At 52.2% G+C, this 13,470-nt stretch overlaps 1 protein-coding gene across 13 annotated transcripts in view; it reads left to right on the top strand.

The window, feature by feature from the left end:
• The window catches only part of SLC22A23 (solute carrier family 22 member 23), a 144,203-nt gene that overhangs the window by 37,787 nt on the left and 92,946 nt on the right, over positions 1 to 13,470 (top strand). For 10 of the 13 annotated variants that reach the window (XR_010946586.1, XR_010946591.1, XR_010946587.1 and 7 more), the window contains exon 3: positions 2,779 to 2,933. The exons of the other annotated variants lie outside the window; for them this stretch is intronic. Coding sequence is in view for 4 of the 10 variants with exons in the window: in XM_067751858.1 (XP_067607959.1) it covers positions 2,779 to 2,933 (155 nt within the window). In the remaining 6 variants the exon portion in view is untranslated. The remainder of the gene's footprint in view (positions 1 to 2,778; positions 2,934 to 13,470) is intronic. 13 annotated transcript variants of the gene reach the window in all.

The raw sequence follows: 13,470 nt of genomic DNA, 5'->3' as shown, positions 1-13,470 counted from the left end.
CTGGAGATGTGAGGGAGGGGACAGCAAGGTGGCAGCATTTCCCTCCCCTGCTTGGTCTCTGTAGAGTTGCCATCGTTCGGGGCCCCCCTGCCTGCGCCCCGTCTCTGAGCTCTGGACTGTCCTTGCTCCCCACTCCCTGCTGTCGGCAGCCCCAGCCTTCTCTCCCAGCTTGCCCCCCGCTTTGTAAATAATCCCTCCGTTAGAGTCTCCTCCGAGTCCTCCGTTTGAGCGGGACACCTGTGTCCTGTGGAGACCCTGTCGTATTTCTCTGGGGGCTGTCATGGTTACCAGGCACTTGGTGGCTTGACTGACCTGACTCGCGGTCCTGTAGTTCGCGCCAGGCTGAGCCCAGGGTGCCCGCAGGGCTGCAGGACCCCCTGGGGGTGCTAGGAGAGAATTCACTGCCTTGCTTTCTCCACCTTCTCGCGTTCCTTGGCTCCTGGCCCACTTCTAGTTTCCGAGCCCGAGATGGCTGGTCAGGTCCTTCTCACAAGGTCATCTCTCTGGTTCCCTGCAGCCGGGACAGGCTCTCCGGGTCCTTAGATTGGACCCACCTGGACAGTCACCTCACCTCAGGCCCTTCACCTTCGTCACGTCTGTACAGCCCCTTTTGCCTTGAGAGGTGACACAGTCACAGGGTCTGAGGATTAGGACCGGGGCCCCCCCGAGGCCGTTATTCTGCACATCACAGATTTGGGGGTGCGATTTTACCAGTCAGCTGGTGGGGGAGGGCCCCAGCTCTGGGGCAGCCGGTGCGCACGTGAACTCCAGGGCTTTCTAAATCACTTGCACGTGTCTATACCCGACCGCCCTTCCTGAAGAAAGCACAAGCCTCGTTTGACGGAGCCTCATCTTCCTCAAGATTCCATCCTTCCTCAGGGAGCCTGGATTCGGGGCTGCGGGGTTCTGACCCTGAGGACCATGTTGGCCCACAGTTCCTAACACTGATTTTCACTTAATGATTTTAACAACCATTTGGGAGGGAAAGATTTAGAATCATTTCTACAAGTTAAAAAAAAAAATCCAGGATCTTTCCTAAAGTGTCAGGACAGGGCAGACCATATCTGGTGGGCGACAGGGACGCAGGATGCGGGAAGGGGACCCACGAGCTGCTGGGTGCCCTGTCCGTCATCCCTGTTAGCGATCCCAACACACTGTGATGCAGGACGATTATCCCCGTGTTACAGAGAAGGGAAGTCGAGGTAAACAAAAATGGGTAAGTTAGACTTTGTTTTCCTTCATTTTAGGAGACCAACTAAGCCATGCTTAAATTTATTTCTGTAAACGGGTTGGGTTTGGACCAAACTACCTATAGAGTCTTTGCTGATGAGGACTTAGTGGCCCCAGCACAAGTCAGGGGAGGTAATGGCTAAAAGCTCGATAAGAAGGTTGACTTACGTTGCGTTGAGCTCACAGCCTTGCCGTCCTTTCTCTAAACCAAAGCGACTGACGGGGCTGCTCAGAAGCCTAAGGAATTCTGAATGAAACTGTGTCCTGTAGTTCCCGCCCCCAGAGTTTCTAGAAATTACATCCATCCCCTGCACAGGGCAAGACCGTGCACTCCTGAGTGTTGCTTTTTTAAAAAGCAGCTTTATTGAGAGATAATTTACATACCATAAAGCTCCCCCATTTTAAGTACCCAATTCAGTGAGTTTTAGTATATTCACAGGGTTATGCAGTCACACCACACGCCGAGTCTACACCATTGCCATCTCCTGCCCATTTGTAGTCACCGCCATTCTCACCCCAGCCCTAGACAACCACGAATCTACTCTCCATTCTCTCCATTTGCCCTTTCTGGGCACTCTGCTCTTAGGTAGGTGCCTCGTCCTAAGTCCAGGTGTTTGGGGTACCAGGCGTGGACTTTGTTCCCTTGGCAAATGGAGTCCAGTTGCTCTGTGAGCCTTCCTTCCAGTTCACTCTGGCTGTGTCACATTCATCTGTGTGGTGGAGGGTTCTGCTCTACTTGGGACACATGGCAGGTTGGGAGGGATGGAGAACAAGGGCCTCCCCATCCCAGTGGGCCACCGCTACCCAGCCCCCCCACCCTGGGCCACGCCTAGAAGCACATCGCCCCCTAGTGGTCACCGAGCTCTCACCGGCTGGCGCTGTGGCCCACCAGCCCAGGGTGCGCGCTGCCGTTTCCCGAGGTGCAGAGGATGGGCCCCTGGGGGCTTCACTTTCAGATCCACACCCGTTGTGTACAGGTCAGGCTACCTTAGTTTAGCCTGTGGTCCCTTAAATTTCCTTCTCATCATACAGTTGAAACCAGTCGGCAGCCGGCTGGGCCCTGGGCTCCACCAGGCCACGGGTCAGGTCGGGCCAGACTAGTTAACAGCCCAGAGAAACGGCTTGAAGCCGCTTGCCTGGGGTCTGTGTTGACCCTGGAGCCACTTCCAAAGGTCAGCAGCTTCTCAGGACATTGAATGTTGGGCGTGTCAAGGTTGGTGTTTGGGGAAGGTGTCATTGATTGTGTTGAATTATCCCCCATGTACTCACTCGGGCACAGACTCGCCAACAGGACTTGGTTCCCGTCTCTCTGGTCTGTTGTGCGGTACTGTTGACCTGTGTTCCCTAATCTACAAGTCCAGCGGGTGCGTGCATATACCCCGGGGGCCTTCTACCCCTGGGCCTCCCCAGGTGGGTCCAGGAGGGATACAGACTCAGTGCGGTGCTCACCCGGCACCCAGCGAGCACGGCGGTCCCAGGGATGCCGTGGCGTCCGGCCGGCGGCCCCACCCGGCGGTGGCGGCTAACCGTGTCCCTGTCCGCGTGCAGGTCCGGCCGGCGGCCCGTGCTGCTCTTCTCCGTCATCTTCATCCTCGTCTTTGGACTGACCGTGGCGCTGTCTGTGAATGTGACCATGTTCAGCACGCTCAGGTTCTTTGAAGGATTCTGCCTGGCCGGAGTGATTCTCACCCTGTACGCGCTACGTAAGTAGGAGCCTTCACGGCGGGTCTTGAAGAAACGAGGGGACGTGTGGCCGCTGCGTGCGAGGTTCGGGAAGGGTGTCTGCGCGCTGCGATTCGGGGAGGCGGGGGGCGGGCTGTGGAGGCAGCAGCTTCTGGAGGTGCGGACCACAGGCCTCATCTGCTGTGAAAGCACTCGTTCCCACGTTGTGTCTCTAACCCTCCCTTCAGCCCGAGCTCAGGCTCAGGGCCCGTCGGAGGGCGTGGGGGGCTGCATCGTGGCCCGGAGAAGTGGGGATCGGCCCGCAGTGGGCGTGGACGGGCTTCTGCTTTCCCCCCGGGATGTTCTGTGCTCGCGTTCCGTGCACTGCCAATCCTGGACGTATCCGGGCATCCCTGCACTCGGTTCCGGAAGAGCATAGCAAGTGCTTGCTCCAGTGTGCTCCGACGGGCTCCTCAAGAGTTTCCCTTGTCTTTTTTTCTTTAAGACTGTGCCAGGTCCAGGCTTCCCACCTCCCCACGTGGCTTAAGTGGTCTGGGCTTGAACCCTAAGCGCTGGTGCTGGGAGAGCAAACGGCAGTCTCTTTAGGGTGAAGAAAATTTCCATCGTGTCTGTGACCTTTTAATTCTCCTGTCAAGGATGGTTGTCTCCCTTCTTTGTAGTTGGTGGTTTCTAGCACAGGGCCACAACCCCACAAGGAGAAGGAAGGCTTTAGGCATTTACTTATTTTCTAGTTTTATACTTTTTAATCATTGTGGAAAGAACTGTTAGGACTAATGTAAGATGATTTATGACATGTTTTCTTTTTCTTTCCCTTTGACAACATAGGCAGGATAGACTAGGTAGCAGTTTCCAGTGGGGTCAATAAGGGTAGCTCTGATTATCTTAAGTACGGCTCTCTTACTTTAGTCTGTGATCCCTTTAAATAACACTTTTAGATGGCCTGGATTTCGTTCCCTTATTGTAGAGAACAGAACTATAGTCGATTATAACGTAGCTTTGTAACCACAGAGAATAAAAGGGCTACAGAGGTGTTCTCCTAAAGTCACTGTGGACAGTTTTGTTATCTCCTTCCAACACTGAATTGAATTGTGGTTTCTTAGAAGTCACCATTTCCAGGTTATTTGCATTTATTTTGGAACCCTTGCTCTTGGGGGTTCTTAAGGAATGTGCGTGTTCCAGGGCAGTGGGTCGAGGGGATGGCTATTTGGAGGGTTTGTTTCTTTGAACAAACGTTATGGGCGTGGGGCTGGGGGGGGGTGGGCTTGAGCGCTTCCATTCAAGGTGCCTGGGCCGTGCTCCATCCCTGCCCACCCGTCCGTCTGTGCAGAGGAGCGGCTCTCGCGCTCGTTCTGGAGGAGGCTGCGGGCCCTGCTCTCAGGCCCTCCGGTCCCATGTTTGTTCAGGCGCGTGGGCATCTGCTCTCCAGGCCGCCATCCCCACGGGGCTCTGGTTCCCACAGGAGGACATCCGTCCTTTGCTTCGTCGAGGACGCTGTTCCCGGGGACGGCTCTGCACACTGGCAGAACGGAGCAGCCACGCTTCAGGAACTTAGCAGAGGAATAACCTCCGTCTCACCACCCCGGTACTTAGCCACGTTCGGTGGAGAGAACGTGTACGGAAAAGAGCCTTAAAGCAAAGCTGACATGTCGGCTTTATCTTGCGTGCTAACTGCTGACAGAGACCTCAGAGGACCCGGGAGGACCCTTGGGGCCCAGCGGGAGAGGAGCCTGACCTGCTGGCCCTGCCGGCCTGTGATAAGGAAGGAGAGCAGGGGGTGGCCGGCACTGGCCATCTCTGCAGACTCCCCTGAACTCAGCCAGACCTGGAGAGAATTTCCCTCAAATGGCATCATTTCAGCCTCATGTAGAATCGCCCTTGTCCCTGTGAAATCTGTTGCTGTACGTACTGTGAAAAATGAAGCTACGGCTGTTTTTTCGTGAGATTACACAGTGAGCTCTTTATAGTAGAAAGTTCTCTTACGTACTTCAGGACCATACGAAGAGTGTGCTTATCCCGGGAGACGGCTTTGCTGTTATCTTACCGGCACAGATCGTGTAACCCAGGCATCTGCAAACTTTTTTCTGTAAAGGGACAGGTAGTAAATATTTTATTCTGTTGCAGCTACTCAGATCTGCCATCGTATCCTGAGAGCAGCCATAAATAATATGTAAATGATTAGGTGTGGCCGTGTTCCAGTAGGACTTGGTTTACAGAGGCAGATGGTGGCCAGATTTGACCAGTGGGCCGTCATATTTTAGCCACTGATAAGTGATGCTCTCTTTCCAGTGACGCTGGGAAGCTTGGAAAGCTTAGAATCTGATCTAGCATGTGTGTGGGCTTGACAAGCTGAGCTTTAAATGCTGGCCCCTCTCCTAGTTTTATTTGAAATTTTCTGCTTTCGTTTCTCCTTTGTCCCATTTTCCTATCTCCATAATTTAAGTATTATTATATGGATTTCTGCGCACAGTCTTAGGTTTTCTCGGAAATGAAGCAAGGCGTAAATAAATAGCTATGTTTTCTTAGATTGGGACTATGAGTCAAACGTCATGACAGATACCGTTGCATTGAAAATTTCCAGATATCCACCAGTGGCCCGTTGTCCGAGTTAATACAATATCTGATATAGCAAAATTAAAATAAAACGATATAAATGATTACTTGGAGTTCATTGAGATAATATTTAAACAGCATGAATCAGAAAAGCTAAGTTTGGGAAGGGAGACTCAAAAAAGGAAATAAAGTTGTAACGGGCAGACAGCGTTGGGGTGGGTGTGCTGCGTGCCGGGCTGGGGCAGCCCCTCTCTCTGGCAGTCTTGGGAGAAGACGGGCTGGTGACGAGAATTTAAGAGACCAGCTCTCAGTCTGTTGGGCAGGTGACTCTGAATGTCCTGATCAGTGTGCTTGCTAGCGTTTCATACACAAGTAGTACCTATGCTTAGTGAATGCTTGGGAATTCGTTTTGCTTAAAGGAAATTCTTCATAACCCTGGTCACAGGGTCGAAGTATTTCTTGACTCTAGAGAAGAGTTTTTACATGGGGGAAGTTGATTATTTGGAAGATACATTTTTTACGGTCCTGACGTTTTCTCCCCCTTCCACTGGCAGGTTTTTAGCTTACTTAATGCGTCTGCTGGAAAGGTCTGCATTTTCTCAGAAGAGACCTGGATATCGTTCTTTTTTCAGCCTTGCAGGTTCTTGGCATCGTAAGAAGGGAGAGTCATGATTTTTGCCGATTTCGCTTCTTGCGGAGCTTGCCGCGAAGGTGGACTCTTCATTTTGAGACATGCTGCTGACGTGTGAACGTTTTTGTGCTGTTCCGTGCAAGGCTGCTTAAGGTTTTTCCTGGTTTGGAATTTGTCTAAGGTGCATTCCAGTGAAAGACTCTCTCCTTCAAACTTTAGTTTCCGTTGGCTCACCAAAGGGAGATGCGGTTGTGTCATTAGGACTAGGACATAAACCAGAGACTGTGGGCATCTTCCCAGGAGTCTGTACCTGTCAGCGTGTTGGCAGGAACCAGAGACAGCGAGCTATGCTGAGTGGTTAGTGGCAGCTACAGACGAGCTTCCTGCCGCCTCTGAGGCCTCACAAGGCACTGAAATAATTAAACACACTCGGGCCACCCTGGTGGCTTCATTGTAGCCCTTGAGCTCTGGACCCGGAAAAAAAAAAAGAAAAGGTAGAAAGTCTTGCCTTAGCTGGGCCAGCAGCAGGGAACCACAGACAAAGAAAGAAGCGAGCATCACGTTTCCTGATTCGTTTATGAAAAAGGCTTGTCAGAGACTAAAGAAATAGACGCTTTTCAGCACGGGCAGATGTGATTTGTTGTGGTGTGAATTCTTTTTCCAACAAGGATTCGTAACCTCACAGACAGGGTGATGCAGCTTTTGTAAAGATGTGTCCTTGTTTAAAAGGAGCCCCGAGAGGTTATAGCTTTTTGAGTTGACTTGATATCAGATGTAATAAGTCCTGGGGGAGAGGAATGTGTTTAGCATACTTTTTCGAGTTTCTCTCCTCATTTGATCTCTGTCTTCCCCTCCCCACTGTTAGCAACCTCCCCCGACCCTGAGCGCAAGGAATGAGCCCGGCTTTTTGCCAGCAGAGACCAAACCATACTGACGGTGGGTGAATGAACGTTACTTTTTTGTTTTTGTTTTTCGGCCTAGCAACAGTTAGGCCGGAAAACAAAACAATTGTTTTGTTTTGTTTGAACAATTTCCTTGAAACATTAAAAGCTTCATGTTCTTATTATAATAACCCTCCTCAAACCCATACAGCATACATAATTGGATGAATTTTACACATAAGGAGTGACCAGAAATTTCACAGGTGACTAAGTTACTGATTACTTTGCAAAATGAGGAGCCACATCTTAACTGGTAAATAATCTCTGAAGGACCTTGAGTTTGCTCTGCGTGGGGCGATGTTCTGTTTCTCACTAGCTCGTGAGATAGATGATGGATCTGGACTCAGGCTGAGTAATTTCCGTCGTGCTGGGTGACTTTCTTCCTCGCGGTTGCCTGTATTTCTATAATTTGATGTTCTTCTGAACTAATATTCCTGGGGGCGTATTTCAGTCGACAGGGTTTTTGAGCATCAGAGCTGTGCTGTACGTTAAGAAGACAGTCCACTGAACCGTGGCACCAGGGACTGAGTCATTGAGCTGTGTGGTCAAGTATAAGTGACCCCAGCTGGCTGACGAGCAAATATTGGCACTGCGTTGGGGGGAAGGGACAGTTTCAGTGTAAGTGGCCCCAGCTGGCTGATAGCAAATATTGCCACTGTGTTGGGGTGAAGGGACAGTTTCCGTATATGTGACCCCAGCTGGCTGGTGAGCAAATATTTATTTGCACTGCGTTGGGGGGAAGGGACAGTTTCAGTGTAAGTGACCCCAGCTGGCTGATGAGCAGATATTTGCACTGCGTTGTGGTGAAGGGACAGTTTCTTGTGAACGTGTGCTTGGCCATCGTCAGCGGTCACCTCTTTCTTCCCCCACCTGCCCCATCTTCAGATGCCTGGGCCTTCCCTGCGGCCACCCTGGGAGCCACAGCCCCATTCTGGTGGGACCAGCTCTACCTACAGGGCTTTGTCCACCAAGGAAGTGAGTCAGAGTTTACCCAAAGCCTTTGGCAAACATTTATTTTTAAACTTCAGAAGAGTTTTGGTTTGATCCGCGTTCAAAACCGCATGGTTGGGAAATCAGAACGGACTTAGGTTTCCCCATCTGTCTTTTTCTTCATGGGAAACACTTTACTAACCCACAGACAGACTGTGACAGGGAAGGGAGCAGATGTATAAGAGAAAGGTAACAAGACCTTTGTCCCCTCACCTGCCTTCCCCATCACACCTCGCAGGAACCCCAGCGCTCTCGGGATGCCGTGAGAGGGCAGGGGGTCCCGGCAGCTTAGTCCCGTCCTCCCGAGGGGTTGAGGTGGCAGCGGCTGGGGCCCTGCGGCCGGTCTGAGACTGGAGAGGCGGGTTGTCCAGAAGGGAACCAGGAAACGCCACCGAGGACTAGTATTTCTAGAAGCAGTGCCAGTTCTTCAAATAAAAACGATGAAACCTCTCCCCCTTCTAACATATTAGCCGCAACCTGGATTTATGTGGAGGCTTTTCTCTGAAGAAAGTGCAAATGTCTGTGTGGCTCTAGGGCATGTGAGGATATATTGTGTCACCTGCACGTCAGAGGTGGAAATATGAGGGCAGAGGAAGGGTACACGGCTTGTGGCCTCACGGAGGCCCGGACGCCCAGTCTTCTGCTGGAAGTTGGGACAGAGGTGCGTGTAAGTGGGCGTCAAGCGCATATTCCTTTGGGTGTTTTGAATTTGGTGAAGAGAGTCCTGTCTCAAAATCAGTGGAAAAAGTAGAAACTATTTAGATATCTGGCGTTCTAAGATTAGAGTATTTGGATGCCTTTTCCCCTGCAGTGGAGGATGTTATTAAAGCTATGTCTATCCCTGAGGCCTGGGTGTTTCCCAGACTGGGACTCTAGTGGTGCGTGAGGGCTTCGTTTGAAACCAGCTGCTCACACACTAAAAGGGGAAGGAGAGAGATGTGGAAATCAGGAGATCCAGGTGTAGTGTGAGCTCCATGGTGGACCGACCCTGTGCCAACAGGCTGCTTTATCTCTAAGCTTCTGTCTGCCTCTCTCCCAAGTCAGGGCACAGGTTTCAGAGTGTGTGCCGTGGAACCATTTGTGGAGAAAATGGGTAGAAAACAAAAAGAAATGGATTCTAGGTGTTAACGTTGACCACCACTGTCAAGATAAGACAACGACAAAACCAAGTGGAAACCACCGCTGCCCCCGTGCTTTCTTGCTTAAGCTTTCCATGGCTTTTCATTCTAAGCTCAACCAGGAGCCTCCCCCGGTGCTGAGGGTTTCATAGCCCTCAACAGGGGCCGGGAAGGACAGGAAACCGGGGATGCTTGGCCCTGAATGGTGTCCTTCTCCAGCCCGCGCTGGCAGCCTGAGTCGTTGCTCTCTGGAGGCTGCGGCGCTGAGGGGCTGAGGTCAGAGGTGGCGTGGGAGGTGAGTGGGGGCAGGACTAGTGGTTGACCGCTTCCCTGTGGTTCTCGGCCCTGCCTTCCAGGCTGCAGCTCCACCAGCTGCTCCACCAGCCGCCCCCCCCCACCCCGCCCCCAGAACCAGGTGGACTCACGGGTCTGTTCCAGGAATCCCGTTAGATGCCACAGGATTTTCTTTTCTCTTCTGGAAAGACAGGAAGGGACACAGTGCTGGAAGCTGTGCTGACTGGAAGAGGGGGTTGAGGAGAAGTAGGAGAGCGACGTTGGACGCACTTCGTTTTGTTTTTCGCTCTTGAAACAAAAGAGAGGAAATGAACGTCACCTGGAAAGCAAGTGAAAAAGACCAGGCTTCTTTAAAAACATCCAAACGGACCTGGTGGGGGATGAAATCAGGACTGGTTTGCCAAGACTCCTGTTGGCAAAAAACCATAACCTTGGCTGAGAGAATAGAGAGAAACGTAACTCCCGTGACGCTGAGCCCTGAGGCTTGCTGTCGGCGACCGTGTGGCTCTGTGTCACGCCAGAGCAGCTGGGCTTCAGAGAGTCTCGGTTTTGTTTTTTGGTGGCTCTCGTGAAAACAGGACTGCTTTCTCCTTCACTCACGCATTCAGCAAGCATTCGAGGGCTTACTGGGTGCCGGGGGCCGTGATTAACTTGAGCACTTACCGGGTACCTGAGTCAGGGGCTGAGCACGCAAAGGTAGACACACCTTCCTGCCCACCAGGACTCAGAGTTTAGTGAGGGAGATGCAGGGCCAGGCCCCGGCTGCACTGAGAGTGTTGGAAAGCAAGCCCGAGCTGAGAATTTGGTAGAGTCAGGAGAGTAGGTGTTAGCTATTTGCAGTGGATACTCAGAGGCCAGAGGAGCCTAGAGCATTCTGGGTACTGTGGTTGATCAGGGACGAGCTGGAGCCTAGTGCATTCTGGGTACTGTGGGTGATCAGGGACCAGCTGGAGCCTAGTGCATCCTGGCAAATGTGAGTGATTAGGGGCCGGGTGGAGCCTAGTGCATGCTGGGTAATGTGAATGGTTAGGGACCAGCTGGAGCCTAGGCATTCTGGGTAATATGAGTGATTAGGGACCAGCTAGAGCCTAGAGCATCCTGGCTAATGTGGGTTATTAGGGGCTGGGTGTAGCCCAGAGGCTGAATCATGGATAGTGAAGCCTGGGAAGGAGGCTGGGACAGTGCACAAAATGACTGTCCTCCGTGACCTTGGGACAGTGGCAGGCTACTGCAGGGTCTCAAGCAGAAAGTTACCAATTTAGATGCACGTTTTGGGGGGACTGCTCAGGTTGGGGCAGTGGAGAGCAGACCAAGGAAGCAGTCCAAGCTGAAAGCAGGCGGTTGCAGCATCTGGGTGAGGAAGGAGGACCTGGAAGAGTGTGGCCACGGGGAAGGAGAGACTTTGGGGAGGTGGGACCTGAGCCTAGGTGATTGGAGGAGGGAGCGCAGAGGACCTGGTGACCAGCTTGGGCACCTGGACAGGTTCTGCTCCAAATGGTGGGGTGAGGAATGCAGCCCAGGCTTTCAGATTCCTAATCCTGATTGCGAAGCCACGGGCCCCTCCCCTCCTCTGGCAGGTTTGCCGGGGGAAGGTGACAGCTTCAGTTTCAGATATGACGGGTTGGGGGTCCCTTAGGGGCATCTGGGGTGATTGATTTAGCAGGCGATCGGCTGTTCAGAAGTTCAGGAGCAAGGTCCGCATGTCCTCAGCGTCAAGGCAGCAGTTAGAGGCCCCGGCATAGCTGAGTTTGCCCAGAGCCTGTGTAACATGAGAAATAAGTGGGTGGAGGAAGAGGACGCAGTGAGGGAGGTGGGAAGGAGTAGCGTGAGTGGTCAGTGGAAAGTCAGAATAGCCTGATAACCGGGGCGCTAAGGAGGGGCGGATGAGAGTGTCCAGTGATGCAAGACAAGGATCGAGAAACAGCCCTGGGATGGAGCCGTGGTGGCCCAGTAGGTCAGAGGTAACTGGGGCAAAAGCAGCTTCCATTTAGTGATTAATGTAATCTAAATCATTTCAAGCATAGGTTTTAATTTCTGTCTTCCCCAGAGGGATACGTCTCGTCCTCATGTCAAGTATTTTAGAAAGAAACTTCTTTTGGTAAAATGTGTGTAACATAAAATTTGCCGTCGCAGCCATTCTTAAGCATGAAGTCAGTGGCTTAAGTGCATCCACATTGCTGTGCAAGAAAATAACAAATAAGTGTTGATTATAACTGGGTAGAAAACATTGAGTTTAGAAGGCACGTCAGTAATGAGTCTTTTCTTGAAGTCACCTGAAACAGCGCATTCCCTTGGCTCAGCTGGGAATTCAGAACTGCAGTTGAACCAGAGATGCAGTTTTGTCTCCCCAGGGATATCATGTTGCTCACGCCGAAAGCGGGGTCTGCACGCTCGCTGTGCGCCCACCCTCCTTCTCGTCCACAGGCACGCTTGTGTGTGTCACACATCGGCAGCTGTGAAGATGCTGGGGAGGGTTTGGTGCTGGATATAAGCCAGGCCCCACCGCTCACCCGGTGTGATCTTGGGCGAGGTGCTTACAGACCCTAAATCCGTTTCTCACCGTGAAGGGTGGTGCAGAGAGTTGAGAGGATGAACGTAATCACCGTCGGTAAACCACGAAGATCCAGAGAAGTGGGCGTGGGCGTGTGTGTTCGTGCGCGTGCTTCTGTGCGTGTCACGGCCACCGCTCTGCTCAAAGCAGGAATCCTGTGCTGGGGTCATCAAGCCTTTCCTCTTCCAAAGGGCCTCATCCGAGGGCTTCCCTGAGCTCACAGCAAACTCGGAGCACTTAGCTGGAGGGGAACGTTGCACTGGGGCTGGCTACTCGCTGGGGGTCACGGAGGAGAGTCACTGTGGCAGGGACGGGCGGGGGCAAGAATCCACTTCATAACCGTTTCTCCAGCAGCTGGCTTAATAAACTACCTCTCCTGCGACACCCATCCAGAGCCCCACAGGCTGCATTTTTAAACTCCGAACCACTTCAGGGGCAGGAGGAGATAATAAACTAAAGGAAAGGTTCTCCTGGACAAATCACATGAGGGGCCCTCGGCTCTTCTGTTGGACCCCAGTACCTGGGTACCCGTCACACCCAGAACCCTCCCTTCATCGCTGAGAAAGACACAAGGAAATGGAACAGTGGCAGCTGTTTTCAAGATCTGTCTCACACACATATTTTTTCAATTTCATACTAACTATATAAGGTAGATTCTGCCAAGACGCCCATTTTACAGATAAGGAAACTGAGACCTCTAACCCCCGGGCGAGTGGGACCTTCCAGGAGGAGCTGGCGTTGCCTGGACTTTACCGTGTGCCTCGATGCTGTGCTGAACGCAGCATCAGTAGTTCAGTTACTCCCCCCCTTAACCCCATGATTTGGGCACCACTGTTATCCCCACTTTACAAATGGGGGCCTGAGGTGTAGGTGAGGTAACTGGCCCAGGACCACAAACCCAGAGATGGAGGACCCAGGACTGGACCCCAGGTCTCGGTGGCTCCAGTGCCCATGTTGGTAACTGCCATGTCGTTCCTAACAGCCCTGATACCATTTTAAACGTGTACAAATATCCCATAAGGAGTTTGCATTCGTTCTTACAACTTCTAAATGACTGTAACACCAAAACGTTAATAACGACCCCCGATTCCAAAGCCAATAGGGTCCTAATTAATGGCGCTTGGATGTGACGGGTGGGGGTCTTTTCCTGCAACAGAATCACCCGTTCAGCCTTGTCGGGTTGGGCAGCAGAAAGACGTGGCTTCAGATTCAGTCTCGCATTTAATCTCTTTTGGCATTTGGACTTGAAAAGTCCCAGCGTCCGGGATGCCTGTTCACATAACTTTGCTGTCTAAGGTGGTGTTAACAGCTTTGAGGCTTTGCCCGCATGGAATACTCGTCCTTCACACCCGCCACGCCTCGGCCCCTCGACGGCCCTGCTGACTTGTCTGCTTCTCTTGACCGTAAAGTGAGATCTATGGCATTACTAAAATATTAACTAAACAGGCGCTTAGTCCAGTGCTGACGGGGGCTGAGCCGGGG

Source organism: Pseudorca crassidens, chromosome 10, assembly GCF_039906515.1.
Source record: "Pseudorca crassidens isolate mPseCra1 chromosome 10, mPseCra1.hap1, whole genome shotgun sequence".
NCBI lineage: Eukaryota > Metazoa > Chordata > Mammalia > Artiodactyla > Delphinidae > Pseudorca > Pseudorca crassidens.
The sequence above is the reverse complement of the archived record's forward strand: the minus strand, read 5'-3'. Positions and strand labels throughout refer to the sequence as shown.